General features: G+C 43.4%; 1 protein-coding gene across 1 annotated transcript; it reads right to left on the bottom strand.

Moving 5' to 3' along the window:
* Positions 1-15: 15 nt before the first annotated feature.
* On the bottom strand, positions 16-22,075 carry LOC143730737 (angiopoietin-2). The gene is made up of 6 exons (XM_077221308.1): positions 21,607-22,075; positions 16,442-16,676; positions 13,992-14,129; positions 12,723-12,939; positions 12,187-12,382; positions 16-952 (listed from the first exon to the last, which is right to left on the bottom strand). The coding sequence occupies exons 1-6, from the start codon at positions 21,949-21,951 to the stop codon at positions 806-808; spliced, it is 1,278 nt and encodes a 425-aa protein (XP_077077423.1). The 5' UTR covers positions 21,952-22,075; the 3' UTR covers positions 16-805.
* Between the last annotated feature and the right edge of the window lie 5,175 nt (positions 22,076-27,250).

Raw genomic sequence — 27,250 nt, forward strand, 5'->3', positions numbered from 1 at the left:
TCCCTTCAACAAAGGTTATAATTTCCCGTTTATTGCAGTCACTTTTGGCATTTCATAAACACTCAGGTATTTTATTACTATACAATTTCTTGCTTTTAGTACGTTAGAGTGTACATCAGGAACTTACATTATTATTGCAGATAGGCTATATTTCACAAAGGAAATGTGTTTGTGCTACAGTGATTTTGGCTTCGGTCTTTGGCTTTTTTTTACCTGACAGCCCCTTCAATTAGGAGGCTTTTTGTTTTTTTAACCAAATACTATCCTTTTATGAAGTATTTTTTCCCCAATCAAAATAGTCTACATAATTATGCAATATTTTAAACATATATTTTTATATTTCAAAACAAAAGGACTAAAAAGTTTGGGTTCATTAAGGTGATCCCAGTGGTGAAGAAACTGCAGTGGGGTGTTTGTTGCTATTTAGTGTTTTGGGAGAAAAAGGGGCCTTTTGTCCCATTGTACTCTATAGAAATGAAATCTACTTTAATACACATTTATAAAATAAGTCAAAAGATTTAAAACCATAGGTATATAAAATATAGGCATGTAACACATAGGCTTACTGAATGGCAAACACTGACTTTACATTTTCAGCAGCAGTCCTTCACTAGTCTTCACTCTGGTATAAACCTGCTGGAAAAATGGCCTCGTTTGAGTACATTCAGAGAAATGAACCAGTCCATACACACATTTTTCACTGTATAACCATGAAAGACTCCATGCATCCCTGCATCGCTGTGGCTCTGAGAACTGTGATTGGCTGGTTGACGTCATGAGCCCGAGCTCATTGGTCGGGCCTGATTCAGGGTGACAGATGCTGTCGGAAGGTTCTGGGTCGGATCATCATGCTGACCTTCTTCAGAGAGTAATAATCTGAATCTTTCCAGGTGTACCAAACGATACCGTCCGGCCCAAGAGGGTTCTTCCCCTTCGGAGAGTAGCGGCCGCCCTGTCGATCAGGATGACAGAACACTTAGACATCATCAAAGATCCTTTAGCTTCAAATGTGAGGATATCTATATACTTTGTCACTTTTTAAATGCATTTATTCAGACAATCACTTGAATGCACATCTTTTATGATGATTATGATTTTCTTGATTAAAATTTATTTTGGAATTTTTGTGAGCTCTAAAATGTCTAGTTAGTTTAATTGTCCTGAGTTTAAAAACTCGGAATAAAACTGGAAATCATACCACAGAACATACTTTTGTGGACTATGATGACTATGTGTTAGCATGTTTAAAAAAAAAAAAAATGGTATATATATATATATATATATATATATATATATATATATATGTACAATTTGCAAAAAAAGAAAAACAAGTTCCCTTTCGTTGTCACTCCGAGTTACGTCGGATGACGACGAATGGGGTTTCGCTTAGAAAGCATATCAACTTCGAGTATTACAAAACGAGCCAATGGCAAAGAAATACCATGGGTCTGCGGAATTTGCATAGCGTATCTCCGCCCCACCTCGTGGGTATAAAAGGAGGACGCCGGCAACATCCAGATATGTTTTCGCTTCGGAGCCAAGTTAATTCTTCACTCCACAAGCCATCTCTGAACGGTCAGCTTCTTACAGACGAGCGAGATTCTCTGTAGTTAGTGTGACGGCGATCTCCCGGCGAGTGCGCGCTTCCTGCTTATCTGTGCAGTGGATTGCCAGTGAGTGTGTTTCTCCCCGGGCGCTTCAACACTTTCAAAGTTTCTTTTCTCTCACAAAAGAGCTCGCACGCCTGGGTTAGCCCTATCTGTCCGTGCCCCACGCCCCCCTCTTCATTGACGCAACCCGTGAACGATCACGTGACGCCCGCGGGCCCGTCTTAGGACCCCCCGCGAGTTTCCTTTGACGTTCCAGAATCGGATCTGTTGTCCATCGCAGCATCACAGGGCGGGCAAGAATCTTCAGGAAGTGAAGATTTGACAGTGCTGCCACTTTCGGGTGTGCATATGGCGTTTGTCGAGTCAGATCCTGAGATGACGGCCATGCTTTCCCGGGCCGCTGCGAGCATCGGACTGGGGTGGAACCCTCCACCCTGTCCTGAGCACTCGCTGCTGTACGATTGGTTTTGGCGTGGCCGCTGACTCTCGTCGCTGTCTAACCCCAATACCTTTCTTCCCGGATGTGCATCAGGAGATCTCGAAATCCTCGAAGACCCCCATGTCTTCCAGCGATCCCTCGTTGATCTCCTCCACCCTTCCTTCCCATGGCCACTGATCATGGGTACACTGGGTTCCCCCGATTGAACGCTCTGTTGTGATACTAAAATAACTGTGTCCTCAGAGTGCTTCTTCTCGGCGCGATCCTAAGCACCCGTCCGAAGCCTGTAGTTTATCGTCTACACTTGTGGCGAAATCCTATAGCGCCCAGGACAGGCAGCCGCCTCACTGCATGCCATGGCCATTCTGCTGGTCTTCCTGGCCCAGGTGTTCATGGACATGCAGAAGGGCAGGACTGACCCAGGGCTCTTCATCGAGCTGCGCGCCGCCACTGACCTTGCTCCCCGAGCGACGAAAGTGGCCGCACGCTCCCTGGGTCAGGTGATGTACACCATTCAAGCCTGTGGCTTAACCTGTCCGATGTGCAGGATGTCCGGCGGTCCCGTCTGCCCGACACCCTCATATCCCAGGTCCTCATATCCCAGGCCCATATCCTTCGGCGGTGCGGTTCAGGGCTGTACAACAGTTCTCAACCGCCCATGAGCAGACTGAGGCATATTCTGCCCCGACGGCCCCGCCGTCCGCTCAGATCCCTCAGTCTGCCCACCGCCGAAGGCGCCCTCCCGCGCCTTCCACCCTGCCCGTTGACCCAGGCTGGCTCTGGAGGTCGCAGGGGGACGCCACAGCCCTCTCCTGCCCCGCCCCCCACTAAACGCCTGGCCAAGCGGCGCCTTTGAGACGGGCTGCTCAGGGATGATGGTCACTTCTCAGGAGATGGTAGCAGTCCATCTCCTCCTCCACCGGGGGAGATTCCTTTGTTTTCCACTCCTTGCTGCTCACCCCCGGGGGCCAGAACCCTTATGTGGTTAAAGCAAGAAGTGACATGTTCATCCCTGAGCACACAGAGTTCACGGACGACATGGTGCGCCGCCCCCGAGCCGTGCACCCCTCGTCCTCCTCTGTCCCAGAGCCGGTTGACAGTGCGCGCCGTCCCCGGACCGTGCCGCTCTCATCCGCCTCTGTCGCCAGCCCCCTGGCAGAGCAGACCTTCGTGGAACGTTCATCCTTCCCTGGTCTCCTCTGTCAGGGCGCGGTTAATGACTGTGCCCCCACACCGGGCCGCTATCCCGTCCACGTCTGGGCCAGTCATTCCGCCCTGCTGCACCACCGGTGGGAAGTCTGTGGTCCGTATGACCCCGCTGGTACAGTTCTTGGGAGCCTTGCTAGAGCTTACCCTCCTGTCCCGCAGGCTCGCGCGGACGATCAGGCTCGGCTACGCGATTCAGTTCGCGCGGTCTCCTCCCCGCTTCAGGGGAGTCCGCTCCACTTTGGTCGGTGGCAACGCCCCTATCATGGGAGCAGAGATCGTTACCCTGCTGGCGAAGGGTGCGATCGAGACCGTCCCTCCGGCCGAGATGAGGACCAGCTTCTACAGCCCGTACTTCATTGTCCCAAAGAAAACCGGTGGGTTACGGCCAATCCTGGACCTGCGCGTGCTGAACCGTTCCCTTCACAGGCTGCCGTTCAAGATGCTCACTGCCAAACGCATTTTCGAATGTGTGCGGCCCCAGGATTGGTTTGCAGAAATTGACCTGAAGGACGCCTACTTCCATGTCTCCATTCTGCCTCGACACAGACCGTTCCTATGGTTTGCTTTCGAGGGGCAGGCATACCAGTACGCGGTTCTCCCATTCGGACTAGCCCTGTCTCCTCGCGTCTTCACGAAGGTCGTCGAGGCAGCCCTTGTTCCCCTTCGGGAACACGGGGTTCGCATCCTGAACTATATCGACGACTGGCTGATCCTAGCTCACTCTCGAGACCAGGTTTGCAAACACAGGGACCTAGTGCTCCAGCACCTAGCTCGTCTGGGCCTTCGGGTCAACTGGGAAAAGAGCAACTTTGCCCCGTGCAGAGGATCTCTTTTCTTGGTATGGATATCGATTCGGTCGCCATGTCCACGCAGCTTACGAGCGAGCACGTGCAGTCACTGCTGACTTGTCTGAGACAGTTCGAGGGCAAGAGTGCGGTTCCACTGAAACTTTTTCAGCGGCTCCTGGGGCATATGGCATCTGCAGCTGCAACAAAGCCTCTCGGTTTGCTTCATATGAGACCGCTTCAGCTTTGGCTTCGCGACAGAGTCCTGAGGTGGGCATGGCAACACGGCACCTTCCGAGTAACAGTTACTTCGACCTGCCGTCAGACCTCACCCCGTGGTCGAACCTCAGTTTTCTACGGGCCGCAGTGCCCCTGGAACGAGCTTCGCGGCATGTTGTTGTAACGGCAGATGCCTCCTCCACGGGCTGGGGTGCCATGTGCAATGGACGTGCTGCCGCGGGCTCCTGGACAGGACCCCGACGCCTCTGGCATGTCAATTGCCTCGAGTTGCTGGCTGTACGTCTTGCTTTGCGCCGCTTCCGGGGCCGTGCTCAAGAACCAACACGTACTAGTCCGTTCAGACAATACCGCCACTGTAGCGTACATCAACCATCAAGATGGTCTACGCTCCCGCCGTACGCAACTCGCCCGCCACCTCCTCATATGGAGTCAGAAGCATCTGAGGTCGCTTCATGCCATTTATATCCCCGGAGCCCTGAACTGTGCAGCCGACGAGCTCTCACGGCTTCAGCCCCTCCCGGGAGATTGGCGACTCCATCCCCAGTCGGTTCAGCTGATTTGGGACCAGTTCAGGGACGCACAGATAGATCGGTTTGCCTCTCACGACTCAACCCATTGCGCCCTGTTTTATTCCCTGACCGAGGGCACGCTCGGCACGGATGCACTGGCGCACAGCTGGCCGCGGGGCCGCAAATATGCGTTTCCCCCAGTGAGCCTTCTTGTGCAAAGGTCAGGGAGGACGAGGAGCAGGTCATTCTGGTCGCGCCGTACTGCCCGCCCGGACCTGGTTCTCCGAACTAGTACTCCTCGCGACAGCACCTCCTTGGCCGATTCCCCTGAGGAAAGACCTCCTTTCTCAGGGACGGGGCACCCTATGGCACCCTCGTCCCGGTCTTTGGAACCTCCACGTATGGATCCTGGACGGGACGAGGCAGGTTTGAGTACCCTACCACCAGCGGTGGTGGCTACCATCACTTCCGCTAGAGCGTCGTCCACTAGACACGTCTATGCGTTGAAGTGGAACCTCTTCGTCAACTGGTGCTCTTCTCACCGAGAAGACCCCCGGAGATGTTCGATTAGTGTCGTGCTTTCCGTCCTTCAAGATGGGTTGGAGCGAAGGCTGTCTCCCTCCACCCTGAAAGTCTATGTTGCCGCTATTGCCACACACCATGACCCGGTCGAAGGTAAGTCCGTTGGGAAGCACAACCTGATCATCAGGTTCCTGAGAGGACTGAACTCTCCTCGCCCTCCTCTTGTTCCCTCTTGGGACCTCTCAGTGGTTCTAACTGCCCTGCAGAGTGCTCCCTTTGAGCCTTTGCAATCAGTGGAGCTTAAGTTCCTGTCTATGAAGACAGCGCTCCTGGTTGCATTGGCCTCCATCAAGAGGGTAGGGGACCTGCACGCATTCTCCGTTGACGAAGCGTGCCTGGAATTCGGGCCGGCTTACTCTCACGTGATCCTGAGACACCGGCTGGGATATGTGCCCAAGGATCCTACCACTCCCTTCCGGGACTAGGTGGTGAACCTGCAAGCGCTGCCCCTGGAGGAGGCAGACCCAGCCTTGGCACTGCTCTGGCCAGTACGCGCTCTCCGCGCCTATGTAGACAGGACGCAGTGTTTCAGGACCTCAGACCAGCTCTTTGTCTGTTATGGTGGGAAGCTGAAGGGAAAGGCTCTCTTCAAGCAAAGGTTGTCTCACTGGATAGTGGACGCCATTGCTTTGGCATACCAGCAGCAAGGTCGACCGTGCCCCCTTGGTGTGACTGCCCACTCCAAGTGGGAGTGTGGCATCCTCTTGGGCTCTAGTGCATGGCGCCTCGCTAACAGACATCTGCAGAGCTGCAGGCTTGGCGACACCTAACACATTCGCCAGATTCTACAATCTCTGAGTGGAGCCAGTGTCCTCTCATGTACTCGCTTTAACCAGCTAGTACTGGACCCGCTCAGGTGTCTTCGCTTACTCGCCATTCCACTCCACGGACTGGATACGTGCATTTTCTCCTCAGGTGAGCTTCTCCGAAAGCCCTGAGTTCCTCCAGCACTCCTGACGTCGGCGCCAGTGTCTATTGCCTGCGCGTCGGCTAGGTGCCTCCCGTGTGCATGGTCTCTCCTCTGAGCGACCCCCACATGTGTATTTCCACTGTAAGGCCCTCTGAGCATGTGTCTTGGCAAGCCACCTTGCCACCCCTGGGGTTGAAATATTCCACCTGCGGCTGGACACCCCAGTGTTCTCCATATGCATCCCTCTGGGTCATATGTGTATTTTCCAAGTCCCCCCCTCTGGGTTGGCAATAATTGCATATTTCCTCTAAGCTATGGGATATGCTCCCCTGTGTACCTTGGTATTCCTGTGCTAAATAGGAGTCCTTTGTCCGTGCCAGTCTCACGACAAGGATCTCAGATTTACGCAGGGCACTGGAAGACAGCCGAGAAGGTGGCGTGATTAGACTGGTAACCCCATTCGTCGTCATCCGACGTAACTTGGAGTGACAACGAAAGGGAACATCTCGGTTACGTATGTAACCCTCGTTCCCTGAGTAGGGAACGGAGACGTTACGTCTGCCTGCCACTTTCCGCTGTACCGCGGGGATCGCCTGAGCTTAGTCTTGGCTCTTCAGTGAAGAAACATATCTACATGTTGCCGGCGTCTTCCTTTTATACCCACGAGTTGGGGCGGAGATACGCTATGCAAATTCCGCAGACCCATGGCATTTCTTTGCCATTGGCTCATTTTGTAATACTCGAAGTTGATTGGCTTTCTAAGCGAAACCCCATTCGTCGTCATCCGACGTAACATCTCCGTTCCCTACTCAGGGAACGAGGGTTACATACGTAACTGAGACGTTTCGACAAGTTTTTAAGGTTTTTGAAAATTTAAGAATTGAGAAATGCCGGGCAGTCTGGTTGAGGAACTCTTGAGTAGACAAAGGACCTTCCTGGAAATTAACATTTGACTCTCTTGAGAAACTAGCATCCCGAGTCAATCACCTCCCCCATGTCGTGTCTCTCTCACGCTGAGATCACTAGATATTCACCCAAAAAATCTATGATTTAGTGTGAACAATTATCAATCAGTATTATACATGTTTGGTCTCATTTGAAATGTCTCAGTGCGACTGGTACAAATACCTCATTCCCAAAGAAGTAAACCAACAGGTAAAATGTTCTTAAGAGTTTAGAGATAACTGGCACATAGAGGAGGGGTGGGTCCTCCAGGCAAATGGCATTCTGCTCCCAAAAAGGTGTAAACTCGGAATGCATATTCCCATTGTTAGCAAATGTTTCCATGTGAAAGAAGTTTCTCTCTATATAAAGAAATGCAACAAGAGGCTCAAGGCAATTTGTAACTCAGATCAGCCCGTGATGCAGTGTATGCAGGCACTTCGCATCATGTATTTTATAATGTCAGGTTCGCATCTTCTCTCTTTATTCCAGAGCATTTGATGTTTTGTATTTATTATCTTTGAACTGATTATAAAATTGGCATGATACATTTACCTGACATAATAAATTGTTACATTGTTACATTTTCCCAGGTAGATTAAACGGATTCGTATGTTACCGCAATTGTACGTGTTTTGCCAAGACAAGAAGTGAATTTCCATTTAGGGCAGCAAAAGTGCTGCTTGACCAACCTAGATCTGGGTGTGTTTTACCTCTGTTTTAATTTAATGTTACTTTAGACGTGTACATGGGAAACCACGGCATGTAAAGTTAGAAGACAAGTAAAGTTGGTTGATGTATATCTGTGGTAGTGGCCATACCTCTACTGAAGTAAAGTAAATGTTACTTTAATTTCAAGTGTATGCAATCACAAGGGCTATACCAAAGTATCTTTGATTGTGTAACTGTGAATGCGACTGATCTCAGGTATATAGCAACTACCTCTGTTTGGTGACCGAAGCTGGCGAGCTTGTGATCGTGAGATCCGCGTTAAACAAGGCATGAGGACCTCTGAGCGAGCTTCCTAATATGAACGGGCAAAATAAAAGTAAACAGTTTAGCAATACATTTGATTGTTCTATTTAACTATTATATACTTGACCAATAACCAATTTGTAATCTAACTTAAATTCGAGGTCGTGATAAAATAGAATCAGATAAAAGCTTAAATGGAATTAAATTATTTTGCCACCCGGAAAGACAGTAACACGCAGAGACCTTCACCCGTTCTATCGGATGCCGCCTTTGGACCGATCAAGACGGACAAATAAAAATAATGATCTGGATATGTATGTCCTAGCAAAATAATATATTTATTATATATCTGAAAAGTTTTTCCTTTCCTACCGTTTTTTTTCACGTACAGAAGACAAAGTTGTCACAGATCTGCGAAAAGGATTAAAAGCACTGTATTCTAAAAAACTACGCACCTAAAGATTGAACACGTAATACACATCCGCATGACGTCACTTTTCACAAATTCACAAATTTTGCATTTTCAAGGCCTCCAAAATGCTGTTGTCCTGTAAATGAATGACCAAAACGCATAAAAAGTGTTCAATAATTTCATAACAGAGCCATAAAAAATGTTAATCATAATCAAAAAAAGGTCTTAAATGCAATTGCATTCGATTGTCTTGCTCAAAAGCAGCAGCAGCTCATGATTTAACACTTCTGGGGCTTAAACCTACAACCTTTGGGTTCACAGCTGTGATAGATTTTTTAATCACTCAACTAACATTTGTTTTCCTGCAGGAACAACATTCATATGCTTTTGAATTTGAAATGTATGTTTCCCTTTTAGTTGAAAACTCATGACTTTGGTTGTGTGAGTGTAAAAATAGCAAATATGGGAAATGAAACTAGACAGGTGTCTAAACTTGTTGAAACCATGAAATTGGTAATCAACCATAACAGAATTTGCTCCTATCTTAGTAACAGGAGAGTTTGAAGAACCAATCAAATTGTGGGGAAATTATGTGATGAATCATGTCATTTTGCCATAACCTTATTCAATAGACCTTATGTAGCCACGCCCCTTTTCAGCGCTGAGCCTGTGTCTTTTGACTTCCGGTCTGTATTTTCACAGCGATCTTGCGTAGTTATGAATGAACGGATCGTTTAAAAAATTTACAAGGTCCATTTGTTAAGACATATGCTTTACAATGCTTATTATAAACATTACAATGCTCATGATAACTTTCGTTAACTCTACAATAGAGTTAACCAGCTAATTACTCCTGGACAGCGATGCCATAGAAATATACAGAGTGAGCGCAAAAACGGAAGTTCAAAGACAATATTCTAGAGATGGCAGCGCCCTCGTTTCTCTGGTACATGAGGTCTATAAAAACTGTTGTATCCGTGTTTACTAGTGGGATTCTCAATGGAATTAGTCTGAGATCCTCCGGCCTTGCTTCTTCAAGGGAGAGATGTTCTGAGAACTGCTCGAGTACTCTCCCTGCCGTGATTAAAGCATTTAAAGGACATTTGCTGAAGTCTGTTTGTCGATTATACCTGCACAGGAAGCAAGTCAGATAGGGAAGCAAATAATTTAGTTAGGGGAACAAGTGGTAGAATTAAGCGTTGATTGGAGACGAGACCCAGGTAGAATTAAGCGTCGATTTGAGACGTTGGGGGACGTCGATTGGAGACGAGACCCATATAGAATTAAACCTCTATTGGAGACGTTGGGGGACGTCGATTGGAGATGCTGGGGGGCGTCGATTGGAGATGAGACCCAGGTAGAATTAGGCGACGATTGGAGACGTTGGGGGGCATCGATTGGAGACGAGACCCAGGTAGAATTAAGCGACGATTGGAGATGTTGGGGTACGTCGATTGGAGACGAGACCCAGGTAGAATTAAGCGTCGATTGGAGACGTTGGGGAACGTCGATTGGAGACTAGACCCAGGTAGAATTAAGCGTCGCTTGGAGATGTTAGGGGACGTCGATTGGAGACGAGACCCAGGTAGAATTAAACATCGATTGGAGACGTTAGGGGACGTCGATTGGAGTCGAGACCCAGGTAGAATTAAGCGTCGCTTGGAGATGTTTGGGGACGTCGATTGGAGACGAGACCCAGGTAGAATTAAACGCCGATTGGAGACGTTAGGGGACGTCGATTGGAGACGAGACCCAGGTAGAACTAACCGTCGATTGGAGACGCTGGGGGGGCGTCGATTGGAGACGAGACCCAGGTAGAATTAGGCGACGATTGGAGACGTTGGGGGGCATCGATTGGAGACGAGACCCAGGTAGAATTAAGCGACGATTGGAGATGTTGGGGGACGTCGATTTGAGATGAGACCCAGGTAGAATTAAGCGTCGATTGGAGACGTTGGGGGACGTCGATTGGAGACAAGACCCAGGTAGAATTAAGCGTCGATTGGAGATGTTAGGGGACGTCGATTGGAGACGAGACCCAGGTAGAATTAAACGCCGATTGGAGACGTTAGGGGACGTCGATTGGAGACGAGACCCAGTTAGAATTAAGCGCCGATTGGAGACGTTAGGGGACGTCGATTGGAGACGAGACCCAGGTAGAATTAAGCGTCGATTGGAGACATTAGGGGACGTCGATTGGTGACGAGACCCAGGTAGAATTAAGCGTCGATTGGAGACATTAGGGCGCGTAGATTGGAGACGTTGGGGGTCGTCGATTGGAGACGAGACCCAGGTAGAAATAAGTGTCGATTGGAGACGTTAGGGGACGTCGATTGGAGACGAGACCCAGGTAGAATTAAGCGTCGATTGGAGATGTTGGGGGACGTCGATTGGAGTCGAGACCCAGGTAGAATTAAACGCCGATTGGAGACGTTGGGGGATGTCGATTGGAGACGAGACCCAGATAGAGTTAAACGCTGATTCGAGACGTTAGGGGACGTCGATTGGAGACAAGACCCAGGTAGAATTAAACGCCGATTGGAGACGTTGGGGGACGTCGATTGGAGACGAGACCCAGGTAGAATTAAACGACAATTGGAGACGTTGGGGGATGTCGATTGGAGACAAGACCCAGGTAGAATTAAACGCTGATTGGAGACGTCTGGGGACGTCGATTGGAGACGAGACCCAGGTAGAATTAAACGCCGATTGGAGACGTTGGGGGATGTCGATTGGAGACAAGACCCAGGTAGAATTAAACGCCGATTGGAGACGTTGGGGGACATCGATCGGAGACGAGACCCAGGTAGAATTAAACGCCAATTGGAGACGTTGGGGGACGTCGATTGGAGACGAGACCCAGGTAGAATTAAACGCCGATTGGAGACGTTGGGGGACGTCGATTGGAGACGAGACCCAGGTAGAATTAAGCGACGTTTGGAGACGTTGGGGGACGTCGATTGGAGACGTTGGGGGGCGTCGATTGGAGACGTTGGGGGACGTCGATTGGAGACGTTGGGGGACGTCGATTGGAGACGTTGGGGGACGTCGATTGGAGACGTTGGGGGACGTCGATTGGAGACGAGACCCAGGTAGAATTAAGCGAAATGATTGGAGACGTTGGGGGACGTCGATTGGAGACAAGACCCAGGTAGAATTAAGCGTCGATTGGAGACGTGGGGGGATGTCGATTGGAGACAAGACCCAGGTAGAATTAAACGTTGATTAGAGACATTAGGGGACATCGATTGGAGAAGAGACCCAGATAGAATTAAATGTCGATTGGAGACGTTGGGGGATGTCGATTGGAGACGAGACCCAGATAGAATTAAATGTTGATTGGAGACGTTGGGGGACGTCGATTGGAGACGAGACCCAGGTAGAATTAAACGTCGATTGGAGACGTTGGAGGATGCCGATTGGAGACAAGACCCAGGTAGAATTAAGCGTTGATTGGAGACGTTGGTGGACATCGATTGGAGTCGAGACCAAGGTAGCAGGTGGTTAGGTTTAGGGAAAAATCTACCACACAGCCTACAACAGGTCTATAACCTATAATAGGCCACATCATACCTTGTAGTAGATACCATTGAGGTTTGCGTAGAAACACTGGTTATACCACCAGCCGGAGTGGGAGATCTCGGCACAGATGTTGCCTGTGTCGGGTGTGCTGAAGCCCTGCTTGTCATGGTACCAGCTGAAGGAGTCCTCCACTGTCCCGCTGAAGCCCGTCACATGCACACGGTACTGAGTGGCCTCGTCCTCCACACTGCAAACGCACACACTAAGTATGGATTCCTCGCAAGCATAATGATATTCATCGAGGATTTGAAGGGTTTTTAGTCACTACACTGTATAAATTATATGATCAATAAGTTATGATAACATGTGTTTTTACATTGCTTTAACTCATCAAAATAAGTTAAGCAATTTTCAAGTTATGCAAGAATCATACTTTAAGTCAGTTTAATGTAATTTAAGTTGATTGTTGAAAACAAGTTGATTGTACTTTTCTTTTTTACAGTGTAGGCCAGATGTGTAGTCACTATTGAACTAATTGAACCTCCATTTGAAGTCCTTCCAGTCAGTCAGTGATTGATGTGCCTCACCTGAATTTCTGATAAACAGCATGCTTGTGTTTCCCGCTCCAGTCCTCCAGGTCGATACGGAGCATATAGTCTCCCTGGCTGGTCAGGTCATGTATGTGCTCATTTCCCAGCCAGTATTCAGTGTGCAGGTCTCCAAAGCCTTCCTTATACTCCTTCCAGCTGCGGTCAAAGTTCACGGAGCCATCTTGCCTGCGCTGGATCACAGTCCAACCGCCACCTGAGACATACATTATGCATGTGCTTGAATGATCAAATGAAAGCTTTTATTGGGGAGAAAATGTAAAATGAGTATACCTTCAAGCATTCAACAATCAAATCTTTTTTTATGAGTTTAATGGACACGCCAGGTCATTTAGGTTTCATCTTATGACCACAGAAATTATACTACAGTGTTTTGCAGGTCATCAAAAAAAGATTGCACATGCTATTTTAAACCTCTGAGAGGTTCCTCATATGCCCCACTGGTGCAATTTCAGCACAAAACTCTAGTGTCATTAGACATAAAAAGGGAAATCATTTAGATTTTCATTACCAGAATTTCATTTTCTATGGTAAGTCACAATTTTTTTTTCAATAAACAATGTAAAAATAAAAGAATGATTCATCCACAGTAGATTTCCCTCAAAACAAAAAATAGTCTAATAGTCTAGTGGGTGTGAACTGCAAACGTTCAGATTTGAACTTTTTCACTGGTCCAAGCACCAAAAACAAATGTATCTATCAGAGTGGTTATCGTTAACTAAAACTACTAATAACTGTTATTTGAAATAAAGTAAAATATAAATATTATTTGAAAACTTAAACTAAATGGATATTTAACAAACTGTCTTGGAAGTAATGACTTGAATTAAGTTTAAGTTGAGGCAATTTTTTTTTTTTACTGGAAATAAATAAAAACAAATACTGAAAGCTGACATAAAAATAAACCTAAATAGCAATATTTTTTTAAAAGCTAATAAAATAACAAAAACACATCATTTTAGATTAATTTGTAGTAGTTTCGTTAAATATATATATATATATATATATATATATATATATATATATATATATATATATATATAATATAATATAGCTATACGTAAAGTTGTGCATAATTATTAAAAATGCATTAACTTTATAGTTTTTTGTGCCACAGCAATTCAAATAGGTTTGCATTAAGGCATAAAAACTGGCCCAACGGGACCATCAACTGGCACAAAGCACTGGGCTCATGCTTATTGTTGAGTCCTGGACAGTCATGATTGCCTGTGTCGTGCGGTTTCGTACTGTCGGTGTCCATATCACAGTAGACTTCCACAGGCATGGCCCCCAGTGAGGGCACAACAGTGTAGATCCCAGACCGACGCACTCCATTATAGTAGATGGAAGCGCAGTCGATGGGGCAGTTCCTGACATGCTGCACCTCTGGAGTGAAAAACACATACAACACATTAATATAGGCAAAAACATTGATATATGTGAGCGATTTCGGATTCTGTATGATAAACTGCTATGATTTGTCACCATCTGTTGGTTCATGCCAGTAAATCACTGTGATTCTATACTAGCCAAAAAATGTCATCATTTACTCAGTCTCATGTCGATCCAAACCCATTAGACATTGGTTAATCTCCGAAACACAAATCGAGTTATTAGTCCATGACAGCAAACTTTGGAAGATCCAAAAATGTCATTAAGGCATGAGACGAATCCAGGTCTAGTTTCCAAGGCTTATGAAAAGACTGTCACACATGCACATTTCTTGGTTTACCATAAATTATGTGCTCTATATATGTGTCGATCATTGTTTAAATGTAAATACAAGCCTAAAATCTGTTCATCATATAATGCCTTCATATGAGGGCGAGTAAATGATGACAGAATTTTCATTTTTGGGTACATTTGGGCACATACTACATTTAATTAGAGTGTGGAAGTACCAGTGAGTCGTGCGATTTTTTACTAATAAAATAATCGTGCCAGAAGAATAACGTGAGAACTTTATGTCTGGTTTCTTGCATCATCACAATGAGCTTTTATTACATTTTATGCATACGCATTAAAGTTGATTTAAGCGTGTTCAGCCTATTAATGTGGACGTAGCCTTAGTTGATATATTACTCTATAATAATACTATTCACCTGATTTTAAAGTTCCCCTTTGATCGAAACCCCTTGTACCCAGTCCCACCTTTCCCCTACAAGCAACTCTCCTGCTTCCAGGTCTAGTTTTAGTTCATGAAATGGATCTAATGTCAAAGACAATGTGCTGTGTGGAGTAATATGGCTAAGGAAAATAGGTATGACTACATAAAGTATGAATTTAGCCAATTTCTACTTATCAGGTCACAATGGTCAATGTAACAGCGTAATAGTACATTGTCACAGCTATTGCAATGTCATTTATTGTGATAGACGTGTGTTTTAGGGTCATAATCAAGGTTGTCCACAAGTGATTGAGACGCATGTATGAGAAGAACATGTAGAGAACCCACAAACCATGGAGACTGAAACACAAGTCCACCCAGTATTATTTTATTTTTTTTACAAATGAGGATGTCCCTAAATGGAGGGTTTAGGAGATTTTGTCAGGTTTAGCTCACTTCTGAGTACAGATTTGTCCCCAAAATTTTGTTAAGTAGGTACAAACTCACACTGCAAAACACATAAAAACACGCGATTCACTATATTAGTGAGGGCATCTCATAGACTTCCACTGTTTTTCTATAAGATTAATGATATTTTCTCATTATTATTATTCCTTGTTATTGACATATTATCTCATAACCCTACCCTAAACATAACCCTCGCAGAAACATGTGCAAAACACTACATTTAGATTAAAAACATGATTTGGCCGATTTATAAGACTTTTTTATCAGTGAGGCGTGGCTCACTAATCAGTGTTCATCAGGTTTCACAATATTAGTGAGGACATTGACAGCCCACAAATGTAGTCAAACCTGTATAAACATATAGATACACATTCCTGTTAGCCAATGTTCATTCCTGTTACCTAATTTCATTCCTGTTCCTCAATTGTTTTTTTTTTCTAAAAACAACAACATCACTATAAACACTAAACAAAAAATAAAACACAATTTTGTTTAAATTATGTTTGGTTCATCATTTATCCCATTGTTTAATACACTGCATTATAAAAAAAATATATAAACTTGAGGTTTGAGTCCTTATGACATCTTAATGACCTAATAACTGAACGAGCTCAGGGCCATTTTATTTTCCAATAATTATTTTTCTTGAATTGGAATGTGTGCAAAGGATTGTGGGTGATTGGAGGACGCAAGGGATACACTTGATGAATCATTCAAAATAAGCCAAAAGAAGGACGCGAAACGAAGGCTGCCTCTAAAGTTTCCTTCAAATTGAGACGTCCTTTGAGGGAGCTTGGTGACGTGATACGCAGCCTTACTAGGACGCAGCTTTCATATTGAGAAAGCACTGCTCTCTCTGTGTGTTCGCTGATCAATGTTTATTTGTGATAAATGATTCATAAAGGATCTCTTTATGAATGTTTTGAACCACCAGAGTTGGGTCAATAGACTTATGGGTTTTATGGGTCTTATGGGTTTGAAACTATATTATTGACAGAATTTTCATTTTTGGGTGAACTATCCGAAACTTTATAAGAAAAACTGGCTAGTCCTGGTTGTTTTGGTTAGGATATAACCATACAGCTTAAAAATGAAGCTTTCCAAATTCCCAGATGTGGCGTACCGGGATGCAGGGCTTCGTGAGCGCTGAGCAGAGGGCTGGTGCGGACGATGTTGATCATGCAGCCAGGATTACGTCTGACTTTTTCCACCAGCAGGGAAAGATTTTGGATCTGGGCCTGGAGGTCGTAGATCAAGGAGCCCTGGATGTGCAACAGGGTCGTGGCCTCGGCGTAATGATCTTCCAGCTCGTGCAAGCGCTGCTCAATAGATGAACTATTGCGGTTCTTCTCTTCACTCTGTGAGGAGCCAAACAGACAAACATCACGACTCACAATCAAAAAAAGTGATGTGAAGAACAATTCCCATTAGCTTTGTAATTTGGCTGCAGCGTATTGTGTGTGTTTGCATGAAAGGCCAGGAGTGGAAAGCAGAGAGGGAGAGGCAGACAGGATCAGGCGTGTGTGTGTGTGTGTGTGTGTGTGTGTGTGTGTGTGTGTGTGTGTGTGTGTGTGTGTGTGTGTGTGTGTGTGTGTGTGTGTGTGTGTGTGTGTGTGTGTGTGTGTGTGTGTGTGTGTGTGTGTGTGTGTGTGTGTGTGTGAGCTGTGAATCATCCCCTCATTTAAACAGCACGAAGAGCTTAAGGGTGCATCCTAATGAAGGCACGTGTAGAGAGGTAAGGTCTCCTGTGTTAATCTCCTTAGTCTTCGGGTCAAGGAGACTTTAGGCTGAAAACGTCAAGCCGAGTTGGCCGGAGCGACAGAAGCTCTCGAAGTTATCAGATGATAATACCATGATACGTAAGGGTTAATGCCCTCCGAGGTGTCCATTGTCAGGTTTTAATGGACGACGGCGAGGTGTGAACCGGCCGACGCGCAGCGGAGAACGGTTGCCTCCGCCGAAGTCCATTAAAACCTGACAATGATCACCTCGGAGGGCATTAACCCGCTTATACCATGGTCACTTGCCAAATATTTTTTTTAAACATTAGTTTATATTTTAATTAGGCTAAATCTAGTTTTTACAAATAATAACTTGCCTGACGGTTTATTTAGCAACCGGAGATATTTATAGTCCGCTGAGCTTGTAGAACCCTTCACGCTGTAACGTTACTCTCCTCCTGCCTCGGTTGTCTCGACAGCTGCGTAAAACTCCCGCAGGGTCTCATTCAGAGCAGCAGCGGTGTAATATTCAAAGCTGGAGTCCATTTCTTTTTGTACAATAAAGTCTCTGAATGTATTTACTGCCAATTTCGTATTTTTTTTCGTATTGATCTCATCTTTTTGTTTTCTTCTGTTTGACTCAGTTCTCCCGGTGTTATCTCTTTGTGTCGTTTCTCCGTTTTATTTACATTTTTTCTTTCCTCAATAGCATCCCAGTCGTCAAAGTTGACATATTCTCCATAAATGTTAAAAGAAATAACGAAGTCGCTCATTGTTGTATTAGTAGGCTATGTAATATCTAACTAACGTTAGATGTTTGTTTTGATAGAGCAAATACTTTGACTGCATGTTGTTATGGTTACTCACAGCTGTTGTAGGCAGCGCATTTATTTATTAATTTCGAATGGTAAACAGGCAGTTTCACCAGAACTACTTTATTAGGTGTCCTCTATCACTTTTTAACGGACACCCTGCAGCCAATCAGAATCGAGTATTCACCCAGACCATGGTATAATTTAAAGTATACTATGGTACTGAGCAGTTATGATATACCGTATGTAAATATGGTATTTACATAGTAGTCCAAGGAACTTGGTCCAAGGAACCAGAGTGGTACCATGGTACAGTATCAAATGATACTACTATGACACTTTGTAATATACTGAAATTCATGTATATGTATTTAAATGGCACTCCATGGTCCTCCGATTCAATAGAATGCATCGGATGTTCCAGTGCCACACATGAGAGAGCCGAAAGTTACGTTTGTTTGATTACCGCAGCTCGCTAGGCAGTAACGATGCATCCGCAGTACAACAGGACATTCAAAAAGGTGTGAATCTTCAGGGAAATTACTGCAAAAGCAACGTTTTGAAATCAGCTGAGCTACTGTCATAGTAATGAAAAAGTTAAGTTGTATCACCGCTACATTTTGTTAGTGTAACTCCCCAACACAGTTACTAACTTTATCACACAGTTTTATCCGTAAAATAATCTGTACTAATTTTGACAGATTTATTTTGTTGTCATTATTTGTATACTCTACCATTTGTTGCTCTTCGATAGTTGTGGGATGATTTATTTCCGTAGTCAGTCAGAAAGTACCTTACTGCAGTGGTGTAAAGTATTTAAGTAAATGTTATTAGTTACTGTACTTAAGGATACACTGTAACTTTTTTTGTTCAAAATTTAAACGAGTCATCAATCCTTCTTCCAAAACGCGTTTTTGTCTTACCCTGATTCACTATGGTAAGCCTATTATAAGTGTACATATTTTAGACCTGTTAGGATGGTTCTCGTGTAATAGAGTCATTGTCACTGTAAGGTCTCTCTGCTTTTACTCAAATATGTTTTTTAGATATACTCTTTACACCTCTGCCTTACTGTCTAGATGGGAAGTCCTTTAAATAGAATAAGCGAGAACAGGTCAGGTCACATGTAACCAAATGCTTCCGAATTTAATCAGGGAATCAGAAAAAGCTTGACCCACAGGTTATTAAGGGCATTGAGTCAGGGACAGGTCATACTGATTTTTGCATTCCTGTGCTGTACCCATGAATTCTGATGAAGAACAGTCAGGACAAAAAAACTGACACTGATGCACAAAATTATAATTATTTATAATTATACTCTTCAATTGATCCAGAATGCTGCAGCCAGAGTAGTCTTTAATAAGCCAAAGAGAGCACACGTCACAACCTCTCCTCACTAAATTGCACTGGTTGCCAGTTGCCGCTCGCATTAAATTCAAGTCACTGACGTTTTCCTACAGAACAACCACTGGCACTGCTCCCTCTTACCTAAACTCATTACTTCAGACTTACGTGCCATCCAGAAACTTGCGCTCTGCTAGCGAATGTCGTCTTGTGGTACCATCTCAAAGAGGCACAAAATCTCTTTCTCGGACCTTTACTATGACTGTTCCCTGTTGGTGGAATGATCTGCCTAACTCAACCAGAGCTTCTGAGTCAGTAGCCACTTTCAAGAAACTGCTGAAGACGTATCTTTTTCGACAGCCCTTGATTCAGTAGTACTAACACTTTCTCTTCACTTTCTCTTCTCTTCTATTCTATAAAAAAAAAAATGCACTAAAGTTAAACTGAGAGGGGTTATAGCGCTTGCGTATTGTTGTCCTACTGTTAGTTTAACTGCTTCTATAGTTCTCATTTGTAAGTCGCTTTGGATAAAGGCGTCTGCTAAATGAATAAATGTAAATGTAAATAATTAAAGATAATTAAATAATTATTTTATAATTTAGAAGTATATTGTAAATAAATTATATTGTAATTTATAATTGTTCTTATTTAAAACATTATTTGTTTATAATTCTAAACATCTTATTCTTCTAATTATAATATTTCTCCAACAGCTTATGATGAATCAGTCAGTCCCAATGATAGTTAGATGATTTTAAAGGGGTGGTAAAACACGATTTCACTTTTCTAACTTTAGCTAGTGTGTAATGTTGCTGTTTGAGCATAAACAACATCTGCAAAGTTACAGCGCTCAAAGTTCAAAGCAAAGGAAGATATTTGCTTTTAAAGAAATCAATTTCTAAGGACTACAGCAAACGACCGGTTTTGGACTACGCGACATTCCATAGGATATGCTGACGTCAGTAAACCCCATTATTTACATAAACCCCTCCTCCGAGAATACTTAATAAGCGGGGCGAGGCCATTTTATATTGCTGTTTTGGAGAAGAGTTGTTGTGGTATAACGTTAGTAGGCTGTTGTTGTCGCAATGCCGTCGAAACGCTGTTATTTTTATCCGGATTGCAGGTCCGCTTTGTTCAGCCTTCCTAGGGTCACGGGAGTTAGGGATCAATGGTTAAAATGTATTTTTAACTCGGTCCCTCATAATTATGACCCAAATCTCGCTCTCTGTGCTGCACATGTTACGGAGGAAAGCTTTCACAATCTTCACGAGTTCAATGCAGGATTCGCACATCGGCTTGTGCTGAAAGATGGAGCAGTTCCAACTTTAAGAACAGAAGCTGTTGTTTACGGGCCACAACCTGTACGTATTATTTATTTTTCGTCGATGTGTTTTCCTGTAATAGTTCGTATTGTTAATTGTACGTTGTAGCAAGGAAGTAAACAAATCGCAACGCTGTTTGGGTCTGCTGGTTTGTTAAATGCTCATTCATACTTAACGTTATCTGACAAACACCTAACGTTACAAACTTTTTTTTAATCTCAACAGCGAACTTGGAATTAGTGTAAATTATTCTTTGATTAGAGCTTTTATGTTTATCTACATGCTTGTTTATCTACAGGCATGCTTAACATGGTTCTGTGTTTGATTTGGCTAACTTACTGTAGTAACGTTAAAGCCAATGTTTAGTGTTTTGGGTTAATAGTTCTGGCGACAGATATTTGGCTACAATCGTTCTAAAAATACAAGAGTAACGGTGGCATACAGTCAGAAACGATCACTATAGATCCGCAGTCTTTACTCAAAAAATCCCTTTGAGGACTGTAGTATTTAATTTGTTACAACGATTATATGAAATTCTTGTTTATGAAGCTTATTTTTTTGTAATTCTATAATAATTAGTACAATTAAATAACAGCATATCAAAAAAGTAATGAGAGAACAACAAAAAACAAATCTTTCTGAAACGTCGTTTAACAGCCGTTCTTGAACAGGTTCTGCTCGATCATCTTCACTAACGTTTCCCCGGGTGCGATTGGTTTTATTGACGCCATCGTTTATAATACACCAAAGCGCAAACTACCGGTTAAGGCAAGGGGCGTGACGTTTCCGGGTGACGAGCACTAGGCGGTTAGCGAATCACAACACACTGGGCCAGCTAACCAATCTGAGCCCATTGCGTAGTTTTGAGGGACTGGCTTCACAGAACCCGGAAACCATCAGACCGTTTTTACAAGGAGGGACAGAGCAGTGTAGAATAAAGGTGAAATATATGAAAAATAATGCAATTTTTTAAAAATGAAGCATGAACACGTTACAGTGCACCCCACAAACACAATAAAGCCTTCGAAAAAATGTGTTTTACCACCCCTTTAAACATAACATATATATAAAGTTCCTTGAACTCACTTGTAGTTCTAACACTTTGACTCGATGACGGTGGTTGCGAAGCTCCTCCTGAAGTTCGGACACCGTCTCCCGCAGCGCCAGAATCTGCTGTTTGCGTTCCTCGTTCTCACGAAGCCAGTATGAAACCTCATCCGTACAGCGGAACATGTCCGGGCAGCGCTGGTCATCCATCTGGGGCAACGTGGCCATGAGTCGGCACATGCCGTCCTCCAGGACCTGGTTGCTGTATTCGCCACACTGAGCGGTGCTGACCTGGTGTGTGTGCAGCGAGTGGTCATCATCGCTCGCACATGTTGCCAAAAACAATATGGCCAGCAAGAGGGGCGAGAGAAGCCTGTCCTCCATGTGATCGCTTCGGCTGATCCCCCTTCCCAACTTGCTGGAAGGACCCTGGGGGAACAGGCCAGGGGACAAGCTCTCTGACCTCCAGTCTCAAGTCTTGGGAAGAGCTGGTCACACAGGAACACGATCTAGGACACAGTTGTCAACTTTTCCAATGCAATTCACCTGAAAACAAAACCAGAAACATTAAACTACACTCACCAGCCACTTTATTACACCTGTTCAACTGCTTGTTAATGCAAATATCTAATCAGCCAATCATATGGCAGCAACCCAATTCATTTCGGCATGTAGACATGGTCAAGACGATCTGCTGAAGTTTAAGCATCAGAATGGGGACGAAATATGATTTAAGTGACTTTAAACGTGGAATGTTTGTTGGTGCCAGATAGTCTGGTCTGAGTACTTCATAAACTGCTGATCTACAGGGATTTTCACGCACAACCATCTCTAGGGTAAAAAACTGAGGTTATAATTCACAACTGCTCAATTTTAAAAAATAGAAGACTGGAAAAATGTTTTTTGGTCTGATGGGTCTCAATTTCTGCTGCAACATGCAGATGGGAGGGTCAGAATTTGGTGTAAACAACATGAAAGCATGGATCCATCCTGCCTTATATCAGCGGTTAAGGCTTCTGGTGGTGTAATGGTAAACTTTGGGCCCCTTAGTACCATTAGAGTATCATTTAAACGCCACAGCTGACCTGATTATTGTTGCTGTGCTGACCATGTCCATCTCTTTATGACCACAGTGTTCACATCTTCTTCTGATGTATATTTCCAGCTAGGGCTGCAAAACTCGAGTCCGGTCTTGGACTCGAGACCGTTTTTCTATGGTCTCGGACTTGTCTCGGACTCGGACTTGTCTCGGTCTCGGCCACTGGTCTTGCCAAATATGGCTTTTGGTCTCAACCGAGTCCAGGTGTCTTTATTATGTTCGCAGTAAGCACACATAAAAGCCGTCTATTTGCTCTGGTGTGAGCCGCGATTGCGCCAGAACCAGCCAGTCGTCGAGATAATTCAGCACGCGCACTCCCCGGAGTCTCACTCTGCACTTCGTAAATGTACGGGTGCTAGGGACAAACCGAACGGCAGAACGGTGAATTGATAAGCATGCCCCTCGAGGGCGAGTCTCAAGAATGGCCTGTGATGAGGGGCTATCTGGATGCGTCTTTCAGATCCACAGTGAAACACTGCTATTATGAGGTATCACCATATGTCATCATTCTGTTTTCTTTAGATTAGAAGATTATATGATATCAAGGGGAATGTCTACACTTAAAAATCCTGGGTGTTGTGACACTGTTTTTGCTTTTAGATCAACAAATAATAACCCAAAATGATTGTCTTGATAATGTCATGCATAAGACTTTTTTTTCCTGTCCTGGACTCGGTCTTGAGTCGAACTCAAACCTTTTTGGACTCGGTCTTGTCTTGGACTCGAACCTCTTTGGACTTGGTCTTGACTTGGACTCGACAAAGGTGGTCTTGACTACAGCCCTATTTCCAGCAGGATAATGCGCCGTGTCAGAAAGTTAAAATCTAAAAAAAAAATTCCAGCACCTTGTATGTTGTCATGAAGAATTAAGGCAGTGTCCAGCCCAGTACTAGCAAGATGTACCTAATAAAGTGGCCGGTGAGTGTAACTAACTAACTAACTGAATAAATAAATCTTTTTTTTTGCTGTAGCAAAAAATAAATTAATTAATAAGTATATATATTTATATATATATATAGTAAAAAATATATATTTACTTAGATATTTGTTATATTTTAATATTTATTATTTAAAAATTATTTTATTTTATTATTATATATCATATTTCAAAACATATAGTTGCATGATGCTAAATAAGTTTGAAATAAACTGCAACAAGATAAACTGACATGCACTGTACAAATTTGAAGGCTGCTTATTGTATCAATAAAGTTAAAGACAAGAATATCACAGACATAGAAATCTTGCAATAATCATTATGTCAACTTCAATTTTATGGAGGCAAATCCATGTGCAAGCACCAGTTACATTTTCTTTTGAATTTAAAAATCTAATTATTATTAGCAGCTATTTTCTCATTCAAACTTTTTTATTAACTTTTTTATATTGCGTAAGGATACGTCTGTAAGTGATTCACCACTTCTGGGGTTCAAAGAAATATAAGTTTGGGTTATGAGCTTAGATTTGTAAGTATTACGTTATACAACCCACACACTGTTTTAACATCACTCAAAAAAGTTGGGGGAAAAAAGTCTGGCAAGATATGTAATACTGTATGGTCTGTGATAACTGTCACAGTCCTCGTCTGCACCTCTCTGTCCTTGTCTGCACTACACTTCCCAGAATCCTCCTTGTCTCCACACCTGAACTCACTCCCTCACTTACCAGCCTGTTCCTCGTTATCATCATCTGTGTCACCTGTTTTCACATCATTATGGTTCATTTGTCTCTGTATTTAGTTTCTTCTGTTCAGTCTGTCTTGGTCGGTTCTCGTCTATGTTAACTGGTGTTTGCATCCGCTCTGTCTGCCTGTACCTGTTTGTTGTTTTGATTTATAGTAAAGTTTATTGTTTATTTGAATTCCTCGTCTCCTCGTGCTTCCTGCCATACACCACCCGTGACAATAACATCAGTAGGTCATTTTTGACGGTGTGACATCTCAATGCAGAGAACTAGAGGTCAGCTGTCAAAAATCACACTGTATTGAAGATGCCGTCTTGGGTTTGGGCTTAAGGGGGAAGAAAGTACATGATGTCAAAAAATCTCAATGTGGTATTTGAAATAAATTCCACAAACACATCTTTAAACATGTCCTTGCTCTTATTAGAGGTCAGCCTGGTTGTCCTGAATAAAGCACAGGTTAGGGTGTTTTCATGTCACTTTTCTGTGCTTATATGGGTTCAAGAACACAGCAGCAGTGAAAGTATTTAACCTCGAAGAGGATGGGCGTTTGGTTTCAAACTATAACACCCTTATCTGTTACGGTTAGAGAAATATGCCAAACTCTCAATAAAAACAGCTTAAATATGTACAATGGCTCTGAAAAAAGCCTAAGCCTGTCTGCATGTTATTGCATTAGACAACTAAATATCAAACCAAATACAGTTTATTTAAAAGATGTTGAAACTGATGCTGTGCACACGGTCCATAAAAATGATTTTGTCAGTTGTGGAATAAGTTGGCTGCACACTGATGATACTCATGTCTGAATGAGAGCAAATCCCCTCAGACGTGTTCAACATCTAAACCTTTCCTCGAAGAGTGGAAATGAATAGGAAATGCTCAACAAGCATTTGTTGTGGTGTGCAGGTGTATATGTGCATCATTGCTCCAGTCTTCAGTCACATGACTTTAGAAATCATACAAATATGCTGATTTGCTGCTCAAGAAACATTTCTTATTTCTGAGGCCATCCTTAAAATATTTTGGTTTTCAGTAACAGCAAAAAAAAAAAGTTTTAGGGCTGTCAGTTTTGTGAAAAATTCCTGTTCAATTTTTGAGACATAAGTGTTCATTGAATAAATTGTAAAATCGATTTTCCGTGTCTAAAGACGTTTCCATTTTCGCAAAATATAGGCAAATCAACGGACAACTAACAGGCATTAGGACGAACGTAAAGAGGGTGCTTGAGACGCGCACAAGTCAGCAATATTTCCGATGATTTATTAAGTTTCGTGCACAATGACAAACAGGAGTGCAACATTCAGGGATTGAAATTAACATCCTCCAACCCGCCAAATAAGGGTAAAAATTAACTTTGGCAGGTAACGCTGTCAAATCACAAGCCAATTTGGCGTGTTTCTATGTTTACTCACTTTGCTGGGGAAGTTCGTGTTGCCAAATCGGTGCGGATTTAGTGCAAATACGCAACTTGTGAGTCCTCATGATATATTAAATACAGCGTATTGCACAGAATCTATGCATTTCTGGCTTACTTGAACAAACACGTCACTAAGCATGTTCACTTGAACTGAAGTAATAGTGAATATTCATGTTTCAATCGTCACAGGTTTATTAGACGCTGCCCCTTTAAGACCGAGTGCAGATCTAATAGGTGACTGATGCGCCATCATTTTCTCCCAACTATTTACGTCCTTTTAAGACTTAAACTGTTTCAGTGAATCTCAGAGCTGTATATAGTATCAAAATGATTAACACGTGCAAGCACACTTATCAATTAACTTGATACATGTTGCAGAAATGTTTTATCCATGCCTTTCAACTTGCGTGTGCAAAATTCAAAATTGAATGAATGTGTAGCCATTTGTACAAATAGAGACATTTTTGTGAATGCAAAAGTTTTCTTTTGTATTAATGTATCATAATTTGTGCATGGAACAAAGAAGATGTGCATGTGTGGATCAGGTGACGCGCGTGCATTCATTGAGTTCTTTTCTGAGTCGATCTCATTTGATTCATTTGGATTTTGAGACTTTCTTTTCGCTGTTTTTAAGTATTTCACAACCCACACACTAACAACTACAAATTAATAGGCCTTGTGCTAATTATTAATGTGTGCACAACTACCCATTTATTTGACAAATTCACAAATGTGCGTCGCTACATTTAAACTAATACAATACAACTTGTGTGTGCAAAATCCAGAATCACATGAATGTGCAGCATTTTGTACAAATTTGTACAAACAAGTGAGATCTGCATTTGTGGATGAGGTGACACGTTTCATTCCGCTGGTTTCGCCTTGCACGATCCAGACACACACTGTCTGAGTCTGAGAAAACTGCTACCACTAGATGGCAGTATTCTGCTAAAACAGACAACGGCAGCGTATTCAAGCGTGATCCCCATTTAAAACGCATAATGTGTGAGTGATATTAAATTGAAGCACCAAATTTAGTACACAATATAGGCCTACTACCTTATTAATAAAGCATACTTTATAGAGGCAATCAGATTATGAACAGCACACATAGAAAACCATTATAAAACGCTTCACGTGCAATAGCGCATTGCATGTTCAATAAAGTGTATCGGCTACTGAGTTTTAATATCACCGTCTTATTGCATTGACGTTAAGCTTTTTCGTAATAATAGCCTCTATGGGATGAAAACTTTATAGCCTACAGACAAGAGCCTATATGAACTCGACGCGCAACGTTTCACGCTAATGGCATTTCCTTCCTGAGCCTGTTAAAAAGAAAAAACTTAACATGAAATTTCGCAGGCTATAGGCTATTTTATGTTTTGTTATATATGCAAAAAAAAAACTCCCCCATTTTTTAGTGTGGAATTAAGTATACAAATACATTATGGGGCTACTGTATATGCTAAATGTATACATTG

Source organism: Siphateles boraxobius, unplaced genomic scaffold, assembly GCF_051911475.1.
Source record: "Siphateles boraxobius isolate OS27281-9 unplaced genomic scaffold, OSU_SipBor_1 80, whole genome shotgun sequence".
Taxonomy (NCBI): Eukaryota; Metazoa; Chordata; class Actinopteri; order Cypriniformes; family Leuciscidae; genus Siphateles; species Siphateles boraxobius.